General features: G+C 37.7%; 1 protein-coding gene across 2 annotated transcripts in view; it reads left to right on the top strand.

The window, feature by feature from the left end:
- abca1b (ATP-binding cassette, sub-family A (ABC1), member 1B) overlaps positions 1–20,088 on the top strand; it is a 32,112-nt gene continuing 12,024 nt past the window's right edge. The window contains exons 1-20 of one of the 2 annotated variants that reach the window (XM_058408070.1): positions 1–222; positions 3,574–3,681; positions 4,868–4,961; positions 7,016–7,157; positions 7,295–7,413; positions 11,088–11,209; positions 11,947–12,138; positions 13,067–13,090; positions 13,473–13,562; positions 15,294–15,534; positions 15,951–16,090; positions 16,218–16,334; positions 16,465–16,659; positions 17,143–17,348; positions 17,457–17,633; positions 17,726–17,948; positions 18,392–18,613; positions 19,061–19,379; positions 19,484–19,658; positions 19,782–19,913. In XM_058408070.1, the coding sequence (XP_058264053.1) occupies positions 3,616–3,681; positions 4,868–4,961; positions 7,016–7,157; positions 7,295–7,413; positions 11,088–11,209; positions 11,947–12,138; positions 13,067–13,090; positions 13,473–13,562; positions 15,294–15,534; positions 15,951–16,090; positions 16,218–16,334; positions 16,465–16,659; positions 17,143–17,348; positions 17,457–17,633; positions 17,726–17,948; positions 18,392–18,613; positions 19,061–19,379; positions 19,484–19,658; positions 19,782–19,913 (2,996 nt within the window). In that variant the 5' untranslated portion in view covers positions 1–222; positions 3,574–3,615. The remainder of the gene's footprint in view (positions 223–3,573; positions 3,682–4,867; positions 4,962–7,015; positions 7,158–7,294; positions 7,414–11,087; positions 11,210–11,946; positions 12,139–13,066; positions 13,091–13,472; positions 13,563–15,293; positions 15,535–15,950; positions 16,091–16,217; positions 16,335–16,464; positions 16,660–17,142; positions 17,349–17,456; positions 17,634–17,725; positions 17,949–18,391; positions 18,614–19,060; positions 19,380–19,483; positions 19,659–19,781; positions 19,914–20,088) is intronic. The other variant, XM_058408071.1, reaches the window with a different exon arrangement.

Below are 20,088 nucleotides of genomic sequence, written 5' to 3'. Positions count from 1 at the left end.
GTTCCCATTCTTCTTGACCGGAGGTAACCTCTGCGCTGTGCGCCCTGTCTGCGGTATAAAGCCGCTAGTGAACGGAACAGATGCTCTTTGCCAATGTGATCCACGCACTTTAACAACACACCGAGCAGGAGTGACTGAAAAGAAAGAAGGCTTTAAACCGAGTTTACACAGAAACCCAGCGAATGCCCGAGACCAGATCATCAGGTGTGTTTGGGGCAAAAGGTAAGCGATTTTTTCCCCCTGCGACTAATACACGCGATCCTTCACACTGATAATCTATTCATCTCTTTGTTGATTAATGGCTGGATAACTTTGTTATTCAAAGGATTTTACGTGAATGTACTTACTGTGCTTCAAAACGTGAAATCGAGTCGTGGCATTGTTTGCACTGTTTTATTGTATGGAGAAAGAAAGTCTTCATACAAGCTTCTTTTCTTTTTGGAGGAATATGAATGAAACAAACATGTTTGTCGCTTAACAGACAAACAACTGTCATTCATTACAGAGTAATAGTCTGTTTTTTATTCAGAAGGGTAGAACAATACAGAAGTGCTGTTACTTAATACTCTAAGGAATCTATTGAAGCCACAAACTGGTTGAACTAAACTGTACCGGTTTAAATGAAAGTGGAATGTGTGAGAAGAAAATGGACTTATTTTAAGTTAAGTTTAACTTAACTTAAGTAACTACTACTGTCTTATCAAACAAATTTTAAGAAATGTTGTCCCAGTTTTAGGGGTATAGAGGGGTATACAGGCTAATTTCACTCACATTAGGATGACGTATTACAGAAGTGGGAAATATGGCTTGGGCATGTTCACACTAGTATGAGGAAAGTAGCATGTAAAAGTTTCCTATATCCATGTAGCTGACACTGGATCACTAGCAAGACTAAAAATGAAACTTTATGTTCTTTATGAATTCATGGTCCATTTTCTCTTTCAAACATGAAGAAGGACCTACTCTCTGGTCCAGCTGGGAAAATCCCCCAAACCCTTCATATTTATGGCACGCTTGTTACGTTCAGGTTCTAATAGTGAATTGGTGAAACAATTATTATTATTTTGTATTTTTAAAAAGTAAAGCAAACAATGACCCCACTCTATGCTACGTTAGCTGTGTCTTATTTGCACTCATACCTGAGTATACACACCTGGTGGAGGGAACATCCCCAGGTACGAGAAGTAGTTTGGTGTGTCTTTATTGTTTCCAATAAATACTGTCGCAGCTGCCCAAAGTCAATATGACCCAATAGGGACTACTAAGTAGCAGACAGACCACATGGGTTAAGTGGAGTCTACGTGCTGTATAGGTTTATTGCTGCTGTATTCTTTCTGCTCTTTATAAAGAAAGTATCAAGAGTACAGATGTATATAAATATTTTAAAGCTATGTTATGTTATAATGCTGTTGTTCTACAATATATTCAAATTCAAATTTTATTTGTCACATACGAGATCATACACAGTACGACATGTAGTGAAAAGGTCTGCTAAAGTCAACATTGAAATGGTGTTGCAAAAGAGTATAGTATGTACAGTGTGCATATGTAAGATAAATATATAAATATATTGTAGAAGTGTATATGAGGCAAAATATAATGTCCAGTTTAACAGGGAGTAAAGTGACAGTGCAGTGCACACACAAAGATGTACAGAGAAGATGTACAGTGAGTGTTATTGTGTGTACAGAGTAGTGCAATATTAGCATGTGCAACAATCAGCTGAGGTAGAATGTTATGTTATGTTGTGTGGGGGTAAGACCAGAGAGTCCAGATCCTAGGTGTACTGGTTGAGGGCCCGAATGGCCTGCGGGAAGAAGCTCCTCCTCATTCTCTCTGTGTTCGCCTTCAAGGAACGGAAACGTTTCCCTGACCTCAACAGAGAGAAGAGTCCATTGTTGGGATGGCTATTAATAGATTTTTTTATATACAACTAGGGAAAGTATTGTTGCTATGACACAAAATATACTGAATCTACATCACTGTTTTCTGGTTTTGTGTTCTGTATATGAAAAGTTGAGTAATAAATGGCTAGAATAAATAAATATGACAACATATATTTACTTAACGTGCATAAAATGTGAATATTCCAGTTATATTCACAAGATTAGGGAGTTTTTGGCTGAAAAAAGTGTGAGACCTCAGTTTGTAGAGTAGTGTGTCTCTTTAAGGCCTCTTTAAGATGTAAGAGCGTAAGTAAATGACTGTCTGTCTCTGTGTGATTATATTAGGTCTACATCTTTCAGACAGTCTAAGTCAATAATAGGAATAGTAAACTCTCGTACAATCTTATCACGGTAAACTAGTTAGAAAGGCTTTGTGTAACAGCTGAAGGTTATAAATTTGGTATGCATTGTGTGGTACAGCAATTAGCCATAGTTATGTACAGAAGGAAACCTTAATATGTTTTTTCAGTAATAAAAGATTATATTGTGTATTTGAGTCTGCTATCGCAGTTCATACATTTTTAAAACCTATCCGCTTAAGTAGATTCTATTGACTTGCCATTTATATGCATGTATATGAAGTAGGATGTAATATATTAGAATCACATACAATACATAACAATACTGGAGCACAATGCAAGATAGTTCATGTGATGAAAAAAAAAATGCAATAAATGTCATAAAATCCAACAATACATCATAATATAGTAAAAAAACAGAGCAGTGTAGGTCACTAGGCAATATATTACCTTTGCAGAACAACAGGAACATTATGGTGTGTGGTGTGATAAATATATCATCAAATTATTTAAAGACATTTTTCATGATAAAGAATATGTATAGCATTATTTTTATTTGCCAAGGTTCACATTTCCACGAATCTCATTAAAAAAAAGGTTAACATGGAGGAAGAGGAAATCAGTCAACTGGTAATGAAATAAATAATAATGTGGTTATTGATCCAGAAGTAGTACTCATGAGCTAGGTAAGGACAACCTGTTGTGGCATGTCAAAATCGTATTATACCAGCCCTAATATGTGAGAGAAGTCTACATCTACCTTTAATTTAAATGAGTGTATTTATATTTTTTCTAGGTTTTTCTATGTTAGTTTTGATACTTGTTTTATTACTGAAGTGAAATAGATGTCACAGCTTAGCCAGTACTGAGTGACTTAATTCTGATTGAATCAGTGAAGATTTCTCTGGACTTTGAACAAAGATGGCTGGAGCCAAAAATCACACATTCTTAACACATATGAATAGTTTCATTAGCATGAAACAATAGCAGCCCACTTTTCCTTGGAAGCACTTTGATCAAATGCAGCCGTTTGCCATGCAGCTACCTGCCATGCCTGGGCAGGGACATGAAGCTGTGAGAATGATTCTCCACCTACACACCTAAGCTCCTTTAGTACAGGGAGTCTGGGAATTCTGGGATGGGTGCATCTAAAACTGGGTTCTGGGCAGGATACAACAAGACAGAACCAGAGGGGAGGACATTGAAGACCTGAACAGCAGGATTTCAGATAGGCTGCTGCACTTTGTCCTGGACTTTTGAGCTGCTCTGTTGGTTGTACTTGGATGCCTCTTATTTACGCATCCTGTTATCGTCTTGTGTCATTGCAGTTGAGAGCTGCAGAGAGCAGCGTGAGAAGGACCTGAGTGAAGATGTCTGTCTCCACTCAGCTGGGCCTGCTGCTATGGAAGAACTTCACTTATAGGAGACGACAAACGGTAAGCTTGACTTGTACCTGTGTTTTTGTGAATTGTGGCATGTTGGTGCATGTAAGTAACATTTTAGAAGACTATAAAGTACTCTAACTAAGTATTGGGACAAGACTAGACTATTTACAATGTCTTGCTCATCCTATATTCAAGCATTTTGTTTTATTTATTGTAATGTAAATCTCAACACCCTTTCCTATGACAGTAGTTTTAGTAGGGTCTCAAATTGCATTGTTAACCTTTATATTAATCTAAGGTTAAGACTCTTGGCTTGAGACCTGTTATACATTTGTCATCTTTTGACATACAAAAGTGTACAAAAATCTTGCTGGCTCAAGGATTATCATGTTTTTTGTGACAGGAAATGTAGCTTTTGAGGCCCTTTAAACAGCAGGCTCCAGGCATGGCAATTTCAGATGTTCAAGATATCTCTCTGTCCTCAATTAATCTAAAGGGCCTTCATTTTCATTCCTTAAACTCCTGCCTTATTATTCATCATTCCATATTAAAACATATTCAATAAGTACTCAAAATTCTTTAGTAATTACAGTAAAATGATGCTTTTTGAACTTCTTCTTTTATCGTTTAACCATCTATGATGTTTAAGAGATTACTCATAGCCATTTCCAAGAAATATTTATTTTTGTTTATTCTTTCATGGGCTTCGAGGGTTTATGTTGTATACAGTGCTACTCAAATTGCAAACATGACAAAATACAAGATGCTTCTGCTTAAGTAAAAACATTCTACACTGCAAACGCAGTCAAATCATTACCTCACATGGTCAGTATTGACCAGTACTGAATGTGCAGCAACTTTACTGGACGACTCAGTGATCGTTCCGCATAAATGCTTTCTATATCTGGAAATGGATTATTGATGCATGACTGATGATGTTTTAATAATAAATGCTGTGAATAAAAGGCATCCAATGATAGCATTGTGGAACAGCTAGAAAGTGCTGCCTCAGGCATTTTGTCTGTGAGGTAGGTGTGCTAATCCTCTGCCTTCCTGAAAGCTCAATTAGCAAGGGACAAGAACTCATCTTTAAAAGAGGGGGGATGAGGGACAATATCCACGCTTACATGAAAATGCTGATCTCTGTATTCTCTTGATTCTCTCTCTCTCTCTCTCTCTCTCTCTCTCTCTGTCTCTCTCTCTCTCTATGTTCTTTCCACATGTTTGTATTACACAGTTCCAGCTGCTAATTGAGATTGTCTGGCCCCTCTTTATCTTCTTCATCTTGATTGTTGTGAGACTGAGCTACCCCCCATATGAACAACATGAGTGTAAGTCAAATTTATTTTCTGTGGTGAAACTGCTATGAGATTGATTGTTGCCTATAAATTAATGTTAAATTCTCCTTTATAAACACATTTTTTGCTCAATTTTTGGTATAATATTACAAATAAATTACGACCAAAAAAATCATATCTATCCTTTAATAAACCATGGATTCATCCTTTAATGGAACCATGGTTTAACAGATCCACTTCTCACTAAGGAGAAGATCCTATGAAGTTGAGAATGGAAATCCATTTGGCTGGAGTTCACTGTTATTTTTCCACTGCTGCTTTTATGATGTGCCTTCTATCAATCATTATCAGTAATACAATAGTGCATGTAGTGGCAATGCTCTCTTAATCAAAGTATAAGTTGTACCTTCTGGCCACAGAGAAATATCGCAGAAATAAAAGAGTTATTAAAAATATATTTCAGTAGCCACGTACACTCTAATGCCTTTAAGGTTTAGTCTGAACCTTCCAAGCAGTGCTCCTTATGTATTTTACAGATTTTCTACATGATTATATTGATCTAACTAAATGTATGGAGAGTGTATGCTGGACATCCTTATGTGATATCCATGTGACAAGGGTTCTTACCCTACTTTCCTGACACTTCTCAATTACTTGAAAAGAAATGAATGAATGAAAGCAAAGAAATTCCATTGGCTTTACTGATTTTAATGTGTGCCAAGAAATGGCTCCTAAGCACTTTAAAATCAGTAAGCAATACATTTATTAGGTGTTACCTGCAGTTATATCATCTGTATAACAGCACAGAATTTATTGAACCTCAGTGCCATTCTAACCTTGTCAAAGTCTGTGTAAATGATATTCCCAGGTACTCCTGGCATGTTATCAGAGGCAGTTGTATAAACAGATTTATATAAAGTTAAGACACTTAATGACCTGTAGTATAGCTGTAACACTAACAGAATGATGTTCTTTATAGAGGGCCATAAAGAACAAGTCACTTAGCGTTCATTGGGCACCCAATCATATTTTAACACAGCCTTACTACATACACCATGTACAGCATACAACTCCCAAACAACAGTCTTGTATACTAACAGATTATTACAGCTACACCTCAATTATTGGTTACCGACAAATTACACATTTCCCATCACATGGTGTGGGCTTATTATAGTTCTCCCCTTGTACTCTTCTTTAGTGTTTTGTTTTGGCTCTGTGTTCATGGTCCCATTGAAGGAGGAAGCACTTGCTGTGCTGTCTCTCAGTTCTGCATAATGTCCAGGTCTGGTTGAAGACAGTGGAATAGTTTTGCTGTGAATCACGCAGGATGTGCGTCCAGGCATGTTGCAACTATGAAAGAAACAAGGAAAGTTCCTCTTTTGGCCAGTTTTAAAGAGGTGCTCCATTTTTGAAACAGAGAAAAAAGCAGGCAAACTCAATAAAAATGTTGATTGATACATCCAACATTAGGGTTTTCAGCTTTAGAGATGCTGGTTAGTATGATGTGATCATTTTCTGGTTGAACGCATACAGTGCATTTACTTATGGTAGTTGTACACTCAGTCTTTGGATGATATCTTATCTGTGGTGTGCTTAGCAATGGGCCAGTTGGCAGTCTTAAGGTTGACTGATAGCAGACCTATTTATTTGACTTACACACAAGTAAACGTGTTATCCTTCATTAGGGGCATCAGTCTTAGACCAAAGGTCCTACATTGTGCTTAGGCAATCATTCTCCCTTGAATAAAGTCTTTCTAAGCCTGGATCCCCTCTGAAAGGAGATTCAAAGGTGCTGATGTTTGCTAGCACCTGTTCTGTGCTGCAGATAAGATGATCACAGGTTCACAGCTGCAACAGATCGTTTATAAGACTGAAATTGATGGCATCTAATCACTACTCTAGTTTGTCTAAACAATTCTTTACTATATTTGTTGAAATTTCTAAAAAAAAAAAAAAACCCTAAGAATATTCCCCAGAGGAATATATTCTATATTCCAAAACTTTTATGCCTTTTTTCAGTGGGGACTGTATTCCCCTCACATAGGCAGTTAATTATATCTTCCCTCTCTCTTTGCTGATTTCAGGTCACTTTCCAAACAAAGCCATGCCCTCAGCAGGCACTCTGCCATGGATCCAGGGCATTGTGTGTAACGCCAATAACCCATGTTTCCGTCACCCCACCCCAGGAGAATCCCCAGGAGTAGTTGGCAACTTCAACGATTCCATGTAAGTTTAAACCTGCATCACTGCACATGGCAGGAGCCCAAATGCAATACCAATAAAACTGTAAACTATGTTGTAATAAACTGCTCAATTGATTGCCTTTACAGTTTTAACCTAATGTCTTGCTTTTGCATTCTCAGAATATCACGACTTTTCTCGGATGCCAAGAAAATCCTCCTGTACAGTCAAAATGGCAAGAGTATGGATGGGTTTAAAGAGTTAATAGATGCAGTGAAACACATGCAGAACAGCACTTCAGGTGGGTGTGTTGAAAAAAAAAAAACCCTCCCAGTATTTGCTTAAAGCATAATGTAACCTTTAATTTCAGCTGCTTTGTTCAGGCAAGTATTTCGTGTGAGTATCTGATAAATGTCTAGCATCAGATACGTAAATCCATGTGTGTTCGTCGTGAGCTGTAAGAGGCCGTTTGTATAGAGGAAAATTTTCCACACAAGTAAGATGTGGGCAATTGGGAGTTCTGAGAGATGAGAACTTTTGGGCGAGCCGGGGCAAGTTAGTGACGGCTTGTGTGGGTGAGGACAGGTGAAAGATATACAGGCACACGCACACACATGCCACTTCATTCAGGCCTCACGCGACACCAGCCTTCCACTTCCTTATTGTTCTGTAGCAATGTTCACTTACTATTAAAACTTCTTCCACATGCTCAAAATTGTGTTACGCTTTACCGTTTTATTGTATGTTGAGACTACACATATATTTTATACTAGATTATAAAAGTTGATGTCCAACTTAAGACAACTGTGACTCGTTATACTTCCATGAACAAGAACAAAAACAAATCAGTCATTTATTCTTATTTACTAAAAATGCATAGAGGCCCTTGCTGATTGAGTCAACATCAGGTGTTGGATTTAGGAGCTGGATTCTGACTTACCTCAAATCTCGGGTGCCAAAAATGTGTTAACATCACTGTTTAACTGATGTATTGTACTGATGGATTATATGTCGTTTTTACCTGTTTATTAAGGGCTTACTTTGACTGCAATTTGGTGGCTAGACCTTATGTTTTCATCACATTTTGTTTGTGAGTTTTGGCATCAAAATGATCAAATTATCTTCTCATTCAGCAAGGTAGCTGGTGGAGTAGAAAAGTGATTTTAAAAACAATTATAGACTTACATTAGCCTCATTATTAACACAGTTTTGATGCTATGCTTGAGAGTTTATGTAAGCTAAGTCATCATTGGCTCTGGATGATGGGCAAGGTTTTTATGTTACAGATACTCAGCATTACTGCAACAGTGCATGGATAAAGCGCTGCTGCCTTAAAGATGCTGGCTATATGATATCATCAGCATGGTTATCTCATCCTACCTCAGCTTTATGACTTTACTTCCATCCTATCTAACAGCATGTTTACACTTGACAAATATTTGGCACTATTACAGCTGACTAATTACAAATGGTCAGCTTTGGTGCTGGGATGTGAACAAGCAAGAAATCCATCAAGTATGCTTAAAAATCTAGAAAGACTGTTTAATGTAATAACAACTTCAAAAATATACTTCTCCACTTCTATAAGACCATGGGTGCTTTGAACATGCTTTCCAGGTATTGTGGAGGTGTTCCATGTTTCCTCCTGCTGTGTTGACATTTTAATTTTGTCTATATTATTTTCTCCTTACAAACAGATAAAGGACATGAAAGCCCTGAGGGTCACTGGGTTTGTGATTATTGGCTTTAGTTGCTTAGTGAGTTCCGCTTAAACTCATTCACACCAGCTTCACAGGAGGATTGTCTTTTTTTTAGGAGTCTTTTTTTCCCCAACTCAGTGTACTATAATTTTATGATAACTTTAAATGAACAGTTGTGGATTTGATTCCTTTTCATTTAACTTCCACAGGGGAATATTTGTGAATTATATATTAGGTCCTGAGTGATATATGTAGCTGTATGTCCAGATATTGATTATGGACTATTCTTGTCTTGTGAAACTGTGAACTGGACTCTGCAATCTTGTTGGGTTGTTAGACACACAGATAATGTTTACATGTACAATAATTCAACCAATGCACGTACATGTTAAACTAATGATTTGAAATCTCGTTAAAACATGAAGTCTAGGGTTTACTTACAGGATGGCGATAGTTCCACCAATTAGGATACAATTGAGTTAGCGATGAAAATTTTTTAGGTGTCCTGTTTTGAACAGTGAAAGGCTCGGAGTTGTGTTTCTATATTATTTGAGAATTTCTTGCAATAGTTTAAGCAACATATCGCTTAAACGATAATAGCTAGAAAAATGGTTCCAACGCTAAAATGCTGCATAGGCGTGCTATTACTTTTCATGCTGATAAGTATTATAGTTTATTTTATATGGATTTTTAAATGTATTTTTCACGGACTTCAGACCGCTACTGTGTGTGTGACGTCAGCTAGAGTGAGGGAAGAGGTTTTATTTTTTAAGGACGCATCATCTTTAAACTGTTCCTACAGCATGAATTCTTACTCTACAGCCACATAAACTACATTAAACTTTTTAAACTGTGGCTTTAGCTTGTATATACTATATGACAATGTATTGCAATAGTTTAAGCAACATATTGGTTTGCTTTTCGCAATCACACGCAATTTCTTCTGGAAATGCAAAATTTCTAGTTTATGTGTAGGGTTCTCTGAAATGTGAGAATTCATCCATTTTTTTTTACATCAGACTCTGACTAATTCTGTATGTATTTCTGAGTATTAGTTTTTAGACCATGTTTGTAACTAGTGGTAGAGAAACGTCTTTTCTCATTGATAGCACAGTTACCATTTAACACCTTGCCAGGTTTACACCTTATACATTTTTGTTCTTGAGAGTGATTCCAGTCTGGAAAGGCTTTAAAAATTCAGGAATCTGTCGCCTGCTGGAGCTTTTTGTCCCCTTCATCTGAATTTAGAGTGGATACACTTCCAGCCTTTGTTCCTCTGAGGGGCCAGACAGCAGAATGGGGGCATTCAAGCCAGACAGTCAGGCTACTACTTAGAGTGGACTTTTTTAACAGGCCTTTGGAGAGAAGGTGTGAATGGCAACACTTTCTGAAGCAAGGTGTGACTCCTGAGAGTGTGACTTTAGGGGCATTTATCATTCGGCATTGTCAAAAGTAGCGATTATCCCATGGTGTGAAATAACCATGTTTTTTAAAGTAAATATATTACTGTGGCATATATTTTGCTCTGTGTGGCAATCACACAAAAACAGTTATAAACATATTTAAGCAGACTTTTTTGGAAAAAAAAATCTATCTATCTATCTATCTATCTATCTATCTATCTATCTATCTATCTATCTATCTATCTATCTATCTATCTATCTATCTATCTATGCCACACATATTGGCCAATTTATATAGGTGTACATAAATAGGGTTCTTCAGGCATTTTTACAATGTCTTGTTGCTGTTTTAGATTTTTACATTGCAGTATTTCCTAAGAGTGTGTGCTTACTATTTGAAATGAGAACAGAGGATATTTAAATGTTCCAAGGCTTACATCATAAAACTGTTGAAAAGAACACCATTTTCTTCAAATTCTTAGCCTCACCAAGGTTCATGCCAGATGCAGTGTTCCTGTGGCTTGGCCTACGTATGCTGTGAATTGCTGGGTCTTACCTGCTGGGGCATGCACTTGAACTTTTAAAGAATAAACGAAACGTTATCCAGAAACTAGGAGCAGGAAACAGGAGCACACAAAGGTTCTACACCTCACTGAGTACCTAAGCATTTAGCGTGTGTCTACATGTATAATAACAAAGGCTTAGGGCCATAGCAGGAATGTCGTTGAAAGGGGGAAATTATTGAAAAAGGGAAATGATTAATCTAAAACGATCTTCCCGAATGAACCAAAAAATGAGTACTTGGGTCACATTGATGAAAATTGATGAAATTGATGAATAAAACACTTAAAACATATTAATTCTGTTCTCAGGTTTCAAGGTTAAGGACTTCCTAAATGACAATGAGACCCTGTCTGCATTCCTCATGCAAAATGCTTCCCTCACAGAGAATGTTGTAGAGGACATCCTGATGGCAGAAGTGAACCTGGAAAAGGTGAGCAGTCAGACTAAACAGTTTTAAACATGTTGCAATTTATTAGCTCTAATAAGGGTTATAACTGGATAATTGTTCCATTAAGTGTTATAATGTGTAAGAATTTTCTTCAAGTACTTCCAGTACTATGTACTGTATCTTCCAACAGTTCAAACAGTATTTAAGACTGTTTTGTAATGGCCACTTTACTATTAAACGTGTGTATAACACCATTTCCTGCTAAAGAGGGGTGGTGAATTAAAGGAAAAATTCATAACGTGTCATCGGAAAATGTTTAATAAGCTGTTTCACAAGGCCTTCCACAAGCCGCCAGAAGAGTTTCAACATGCCTTTGTACTGGAGGGAAGAACACCATTCTACCTAATGATATTCAGTCACTTGATGTTTGCTCCAAAATCTCTCAAAAGTGTTCAAGTGGGTTGAGAGCCAATGGCTGTGAAGAACATAACACATCAGTCCATGATTCATCCCTTCAGGAGGACAAGTGGACATTAAAAAAATGTCTGCAAAATAAATGTCCCCCACAGCATAACAAAGCCAGCAGGTTTTTGCTAGAATTTGCCACCTATTTGTATATAATATATATTATATAGTATTTCTTTCACCAGCTTATTTATGGTGCATATAAGAATCTTTCATGCAGACCCACATATTCACTCTTTCATTCCCACATAGTTAGACTTCTATATTTATACCTATTATGTGTATAATAGTATATTTTCCTTATCTGGTTTCAGGTGCTAACACGAGGCTATGGGGTACATCTGAGGACCATGTGTAACACTTCCACCTTGGAGCAATTTGTAAAATTCCCAAACAGGACAGTAGCAGACCTCACCCACAACATGATCTGCAGCTCACCTCAGCATTGGCTAAACCAAGCTGAAAAACACTTCTTGGCCAACCTGGACTTCTTCAAACCTCTAAGAGTAAGACAATTGAGTTAAAAAAATATCTTGGAAAGCAACAGCTATTTCCACAAAAGTACCAAGAATTAGCCGTGGCAAATTTGTTTATTTGGAAACAGAAAAATATGATCTTTGCATAGCTACACAGAAGATTACTGTTGACTGGTAGAGTTGAATTGAATAATCTCTACCCTTTAAAGTGATTTTTTGGAAAACTGGGTCCTGATTGTGTAGTGTTATTTTAGCAAAACATTACACAGTTCTGATCAAAGGCATTATGGTCAGGTGTTGATTTAGCTCAGAGTGGGAAATGTAAAGTGCATTTACACGAAATGGTGTTACTCAAAAATCAATAAGGATATTGTATAAAATTACAGCTGTAGCAGATACATCCTGACCATCAAACGTCCTGATTTGGAAGGAGTTTCATAGCCTGTGGGCAGAATAAATTGGCCTAATTGTTTGTTCAGGATCCCTAGAATCCTGAGCAGACTTTTCCATCTATTAAAAAAGTGAACTGTTTATTTTCATTTGTTTGTCCAAGGTTAACATATCATTTCCTCTTATCATGAAACTCTAAATATTCGTCTGTTCATCACACTGACCATGGCTGTTTCTGACACCACACTGTGTGACTCAAGCATTGGTGTGCACTTTGTACATGACCAAACAAAGAGTGGGTCAAAGACAAAGAAAGAAGTACAAAGACAGAGGGTTGGAAAGGGGGCAAGGCCTTTCATAGCAGGCAGGGGACTAGACATGTTTTGGCTTGAGTTCTGTACACACCTACATTAACATGTAGCCTGGAGATGCAGTTTGGAGATTATAGCGTGCCACGGCAGCTTTAGCTTTCTTTGTCAGTTTATTATTAAGCCACACGTATTATATTCTTTCCAACAGTATGCTCATCAAATGTTGAACGTGACTCATCAGTTGGATTTTCCCACAGGAAAAGAGAAGATATGAAATAGAAGTAAATGAGTATGAATGAATAGCATCACATTTGTTATACAACATTTATGGTTTAATTTCTTGTACTGTCATTAAGATAGTAATCTAAGTTTTGATTTTATAGCCTCATCGATTAGATAGTATGCTGAACGAATAACAAACTTAAAGCAGTCAGGGTCAGACTAACATTTTAAGCAGTAGTAATACTTATAAAATTTTATTGAGCTCATAATACCTGTTAGTTCTTATGATAAATGTATAGTATCTTAATTCACACGTTTGCTCTAAGCGTGTATAAACCTTTGCATTCAACTAACTGTGTGTTTTTAGTTCTATACAAAGTATAGTGTTGATTTGGTCTGATTTGGATACCTTGTCTTACTGTATGTGCTCTTTTTTTGCAGTCAGACACAAGATCCTGGAGAAATGACACCCATTATGTCTCCAAAGCCACAGACAACCTCCTGGAAAGTCTGGGTTCTGTAGCTGTAGAGGTAATAACTCTGTTTGATTTAATGAAATCATTAAGTAAAGCATTTCAGATATTTTGATGCTGCAACAGCAGAAAGCTTGCACACACACAGTTATGCATTATAGTAATGTCAGTCAGCTTCTTCAGGTATGTTCAAAGTACTCTCCTGAGTCTAAACACATTCTCTGTTATTAGATCTACTTATTGTAAATGATCTTGTGTGTGTGTATGTTTACCTTAGCCTGAAAAAGGGCAGTTCCTGTAACCAGACCAAAAACAATAAGATGTTTTGATCTCAGACATACAGTAGCAGTGATGTATGGAATAAAAACTTCAATAGAAGCCTTTCCTGCTTTTGCTTAAGGTCCTGTTTCGACAGTGCTCTGTTTTCCTCCATGTCTACTTCCCTTTGAAGTATTAGAGTCAGCTGAAGTATTGTGGCCAGACATTATATCTGCATAGTTTATATATTCCAGTCTATTTACTGCCTTTTTATTTGTCATTGTGAGCATTGGTGGTGTGAGTCGACTGATTATAATAATCCCAGTGATGTCCGAGCCACTTGGGGCAGCAGTGAAAGTGACACATTGTGTCTGGATGTAACTCATGCTGTGTACTTCAGGGACTTTTTGTGGAATAGTGTTTTAACTCTCAGCTGGACAGATATACAACCAGGCACAGCTGAATAAGCACAGAGACAAAGAATCAGAGAAAGATAGAGTAGCTGAGGATTCCTCAGGCAAGGATGCAACTGGTTAGCATTTACAGCATGCACTTTTACTGTGGCCTTAAACAAAAGCTCCTCTGTCTTCTCTTTTATGCTGAATTTAGGACTAATGTGGCTACAGAATTTAATTTCAGCAAATACAAGTATAATCTGTCGGATGATCAAGATAAAGTGATGAAATGAGTGGAGTCAGCTGTTGGTTGAAATGACCAGGGCTTTTGCACTTTATGAATTGTTTTTTTTTCTTTTAATCTGTTTGTTCAGCATGCCTATCTTCTGGAATAACCCGACAAACATTTTCCTGTTTCCCCTCCTTCTTGCTTGCCCTCCTTTGTTGGTGCACTTTTACAAAACTACCAAATTGGAAGCATGTGACAGGCTGGCTTGCTGATGTGGCTCGCTGAGTCAAAGCTTACACTCCACGTCAAGTACATCCGCACCACACCTCTTTGCTTTGGGTTTTGAAGGGAATGACCGATAGTTACTTTTCACTCCTGTGCTGTTTTCCTCAACTCATGACACGTTTTCTCGTTGACTCAGGAGTTTCTTCCTTTCACAAGGAAAACATGGAAACAGGGACTGATAGAATATTTGTAGCTGGGTCAAAGTGGATGAGCTTTGTCTGACGTTTGTGACTTTTTCTGCAGCTGTAATTTGTTTTGTATTGAGCGTATCCTGTGAGTGTTTGCGATATCATATGTCAGAACAAGCTTTTCGAGATGGAGCATTTACTTGGCGAGTACAGTTTGACAGGCCTCAGGGGTGTCACTCCCCTTAATAAGTTATTGCATAATGTATTTCTGGCTATAGCAACAGAAGAGATAAACAGAGTCTTAACTTCTGCATAAACATGACATAAACAAAGAACATCATGAATGAATGAATTTTTTTATTTTACTCGATAAGCCTGATTTCTGAAAAGCTGTTTAAAATGAATTCTCTTGCTTGAATTTTCTTACATGCTTGCTCGATTTAATTAGCATTGGTTTAGTTTCAACCCTCTAACACCCTATAATCTTTTCTCAGTTGGCCAGCATGCGGAGCTGGAGTGACATGCGCAATGAGATCCTCTTCCTGACCCAGAATGCCACTGGTTCGCCCAGTCAAATGTACCAGGCTGTGTCAAGAATAGTGTGTGGACACCCTGAAGGCGGTGGTCTCAAAATCAAATCTCTTAACTGGTATGAGGACAGCAATTTCAAAGCAATGTTTGGCAACTACAACAGCAGTGATGAGGAGCCTATTTCAGCCTACGACAACACGACCAGTAAGCACTCTCTCCATGTAGTGTAATACATGCTGTCTGTTTCTGAAATAAATTCAATTTGGTTGCATTATTTACAAATCCTGTTATGCAGAACATGTTATTGCACTGGTTTTGCCTAAGGAAAAAACATACTGGGACTTGCAGATATTGTTGTAAATAATCACTGAAGTTACATGTTAGAGAAACAAATACAGAAACCGTCATCATATTGAACATAATTAAGTTTTGGCCAATTCAGAATTGAAAATTCAATTGAGCTGTGGTCAAATTATTATTATTATTATTATTATTATTATTATTATTATTATTATTATTATTATTATTATTATTATTATTATTATTATTATTATTATTATTATTATTATTATTATCATTTAAGCTTGTTTTGGAAATCCCTGTTCATGATTCTCTTGCAGCTCCCTACTGTAACAATCTAATAAAGAACATGGAGACTAGCCCCATCTCTCGTATGATCTGGAGAGCACTCAAGCCTCTGCTGATGGGGAAAATTCTGTATACACCTCACACCCCTGCCACACAAAAAATCATCCAAGAGGTAAACACCTTTATCATGGAATGCAGCGTAGAAAAAATAACCTACTGATTTATGGGTTATAATATATTTCCTCATCTGCAGTGGGAAGTGAAATGGATGTACAAATTTCTCTTTGCATACATTTTAGGTCAACAGGACATTTCAGGAGTTGGGAATTCTCCGAGATCTGGGTGGGATGTGGGAAGAGGCCAGGCCCAAGGTGTGGAACTTCATGGAGAACAGTGAACAGGTGGACCTAGTACGGGTATGTTGGGCCTTTTTGTCATTACTACCCTCCATGCTGCCAGCTTGTTTCTCGAGACAAATAGTAACCAGGTACAAAGTGGATGTTTGTTAAGGTGTAACCCGTGACTGTTTGCTTACTTTGTTTACAGATGTTACTACAAAACAACGTCACAGCCTATTTCTTCAGCACCCAGCTGAATGGTACTCAGTGGAGTGTCCAGGATCTTAGCAGCTTTTTGACTAAGCATTCGGAGGATACCCGTCCACCTGGGACAGCGTTTACATGGAGAAATGTTTTCAATGAGACCGATCAAGCTATTATGAGCATATCCCGCTTCATGGAGGTCAGTTTAATTACAAGGAAGTTTACACCAACCCTCCTCCTTTGGTCTTGTAGACATTTACGTGTGAATTTCACAGAAAATAAGATTCCACTTTCATAAACACATTCAGGCTTCCATGCTGTTGGCTAATGTGCAGACCACATGAACTTATGACACAGATAAAATGAAGAAATGAAAGTAGAGAGGCAAGCAGAAATCTTTAGATCAACACATTGAGATTACTCACTTTGTGACACAGATATGAAATCATACATTCATTTGCCTATCATTTATTAAAAATGACTTTAATTCATAAGCACCATTTTGATTTATAGGTCTTGATACTCGTTATTACTAAACAGAACCAGGCCATTTTACTAACTTTGCACACAACCAGCCACATATACTTGCTAGTAAAATCCCAAATGTATTCTTTACATTCAGTTTAGAGCTATATAAAAAGAATCTTTGGATGTATCTCTGAATCATTGTCTTCCTTTGCAGTGTGTGAATCTGGATAAATTAGAGGCTGTGAGCACTGAGGAGAAGTTAGTGAATGAGTCTCTTGGTCTACTGGACAACAGGAAGTTCTGGGCTGGAATTGTCTTCCCTGATATTGACCTTAACAGCTCCGAGCTTCCTCCTCATGTCAACTACAAAATTCGTATGGACATTGATAATGTCGAACGCACCAACAAGATTAAGGATGTGTATGTCAACATTTTTTGTTAAGTTCAACCATAAAATACCCACCAATTACTGGTGGTAGATAATTGGTCATATATTCTGGCAAACAATCTTTTTTTTCATTGCTTTAGGTACTGGGACCCTGGCCCCAGAGCTGACCCATTTGAGGACATGCGGTACATTTGGGGCGGTTTCTCTTACCTCCAGGATGTTATAGAGCAGAGCATCATCAGAGCAGTAACAGGAACTACAGAGAAGACTGGCGTTTACATCCAGCAGATGCCTTACCCATGCTATGTCGATGACATGTATGTTTATTTACAAATCATTGTTATTGCTATTGTCATTTTGTTGACCAATATCCTAAAGTTGTGTTTTTGTCTCTTCTAAATCTCTGTAGTTTCCTGCGTGTAATGAGTCGCTCCATGCCCCTCTTCATGACCCTAGCCTGGATGTACTCTGTGGCTATTATAATAAAGAGTGTTGTCTACGAGAAGGAGGCCCGCCTCAAGGAGACTATGAGGATTATGGGCTTGGACAATGGTATATTGTGGTTCAGCTGGTTCATTAGCAGTCTCATTCCACTTCTCATGAGTGCTGGGCTACTAGTGTTTGCGCTCAAGGTATAGCCAATATTTGAATTTTTTGTGACTAATTTAATACGATTAAATCACACAATGTCTCTATAAGACACACAAAGCACAAAATATAATTGTTGTAATAACTATTGTGTTAAAGAGATTTTACGAAATTATTAGAAATTGAAATCAAATGATAAATAATCTAATTCACTCTAAGCTTTATGATTGTGTACTGAGTGATAATGCCCTGGATTATCACCATATTTCTAATTACAATACTACTAAAACATTTATACTGCAAAACAGTTTCTTATCCCAGTATAATTAATTATATATTATTGTTATTATTATTATTATTGTTTATATGATGCACAAGATGGTTAAGATGTATCTGAAACACAATGCCTTTTTGTTTAATATGTACATGATAATCATAAATAATCCATAAACAAATGTATCATTGCTTTTTAATCTCTTTTCTGCAGATGGGGAACCTGCTTCCCCACAGTAACCCCGGTGTAGTCTTCCTCTTTTTGGGCTCGTTCGCTGTGGTCACTATCATGCAGTGTTTCCTGATCAGCACAGCGTTTGCTCGAGCAAACCTGGCTGCAGCATGTGGAGGCATCATCTACTTCACACTCTATCTGCCCTATGTGCTATGTGTGGCCTGGGAGGATTACGTGGGTCTTCCTGCTAAAGTAATTGCTGTGAGTTTACAACCACCACCACACGTTCCAGCAGTGTCCCAGTGGCAAAGTGCAGCCTGTATACACCCTGGTATCTTTTGCACGAGCAACCTTGCTGGTTTATCTTATCTTGCTCAAACCAACTGCTCCAAATTGCTTTGTTTATGTACAGATGAGGTCAAAGCTACTATGCCAGTTTTCACATGACGGAGACAGCCTGGTGTAATTCTAGATGAAAGATATTATACATGACTGTCTGACCCAAAGCATTTCCTTCGGAACATTTCCCGTATATTTATTTAGCATGGCATTTGATTGACAAAATTTGCTGGAAATTCTTTTTTTCTCACGTTTACAGAAGGGGATGTTCCTCTGGGAAAATGCAGACTTAAAATGAGGCTCTAAAATGAGTAAATGCTCCTCTAAACTGTGATACCTTGAGCTAACTCTGATTTTTTTTATCTGCAGAGTATACTCTCACCAGTGGCCTTTGGGTTTGGCTGTGAGTACTTTGCACTATTTGAAGAGCAGGGAGTGGGGATCCAGTGGAGCAACCTCATCTCTAGCCCGATGGAAGGAGATGACTACAGTCTCACTACTGCCATTATCCTGATGTACGTTGATGCCTTTCTCTACGGTGTCATGACCTGGTACATTGAGGCTGTGTTTCCTGGTCAGTATGGTATTCCCAGACCATGGTACTTCCCATTCACCAAGTCTTACTGGTTTGGAGAAGGAGAGTTAAAGCAGGCACCCACAATACAGGGAAAGAAGGCAAATGCTGGAGGTAAGAGCCTTATAAACATAAAATTCTTACCTTGAAACAAAATAGGAAAAACAAAATCTCTAAAATGTGTTTAATTTCTGTATTCTCCTGGTTTTATTTTCAAGCTGTGTGCATTGAGGAAGAACCCACTCATCTTGAATTGGGGGTGTATATTCAGAACTTGGTGAAGGTCTATCGGCATGGCAAAAAGCTTGCTGTGGACGGTCTGACACTGGGATTCTACGAGGGTCAGATTACATCCTTTCTGGGGCACAATGGAGCAGGAAAAACCACCACCATGTAATAAGCTGACACATAAATTTAAAACAACGGCAGTCTTTTGTGTTTTTAATCTAAAGTGCAGTGTGACAGACTGACAATTCATAAACAATGTGATAGATGATACTTATTAAAATTTTTCAGGTCCATCCTGACTGGTTTGTTTCCACCAACATCTGGCACAGCGTACATCATGGGCAAAGACATCCGATCTGAGCTAAGTGCTATCCGGGAGAGCCTGGGAGTTTGCCCTCAGCACAATGTTCTCTTCAGCATGTAAGGACTCTTTCTTCTTTATATAACAGACCATTTACATTTGATCATATTTGAATATATTTACTTCTGCAGTTTAAATTGTGATTGTTATTATTTTGAGTGCTTAATTATGCTTAATTATGTTATAAAATTTCCTGCTATGGAGCCACATTTTAAGTTTATATTTAGTTCACTA

The sequence above is a fragment of the Hemibagrus wyckioides genome, linkage group LG14, assembly GCF_019097595.1.
Source record: "Hemibagrus wyckioides isolate EC202008001 linkage group LG14, SWU_Hwy_1.0, whole genome shotgun sequence".
In the NCBI taxonomy this organism is placed as follows: domain Eukaryota; kingdom Metazoa; phylum Chordata; class Actinopteri; order Siluriformes; family Bagridae; genus Hemibagrus; species Hemibagrus wyckioides.
The sequence above is the reverse complement of the archived record's forward strand: the minus strand, read 5'-3'. Positions and strand labels throughout refer to the sequence as shown.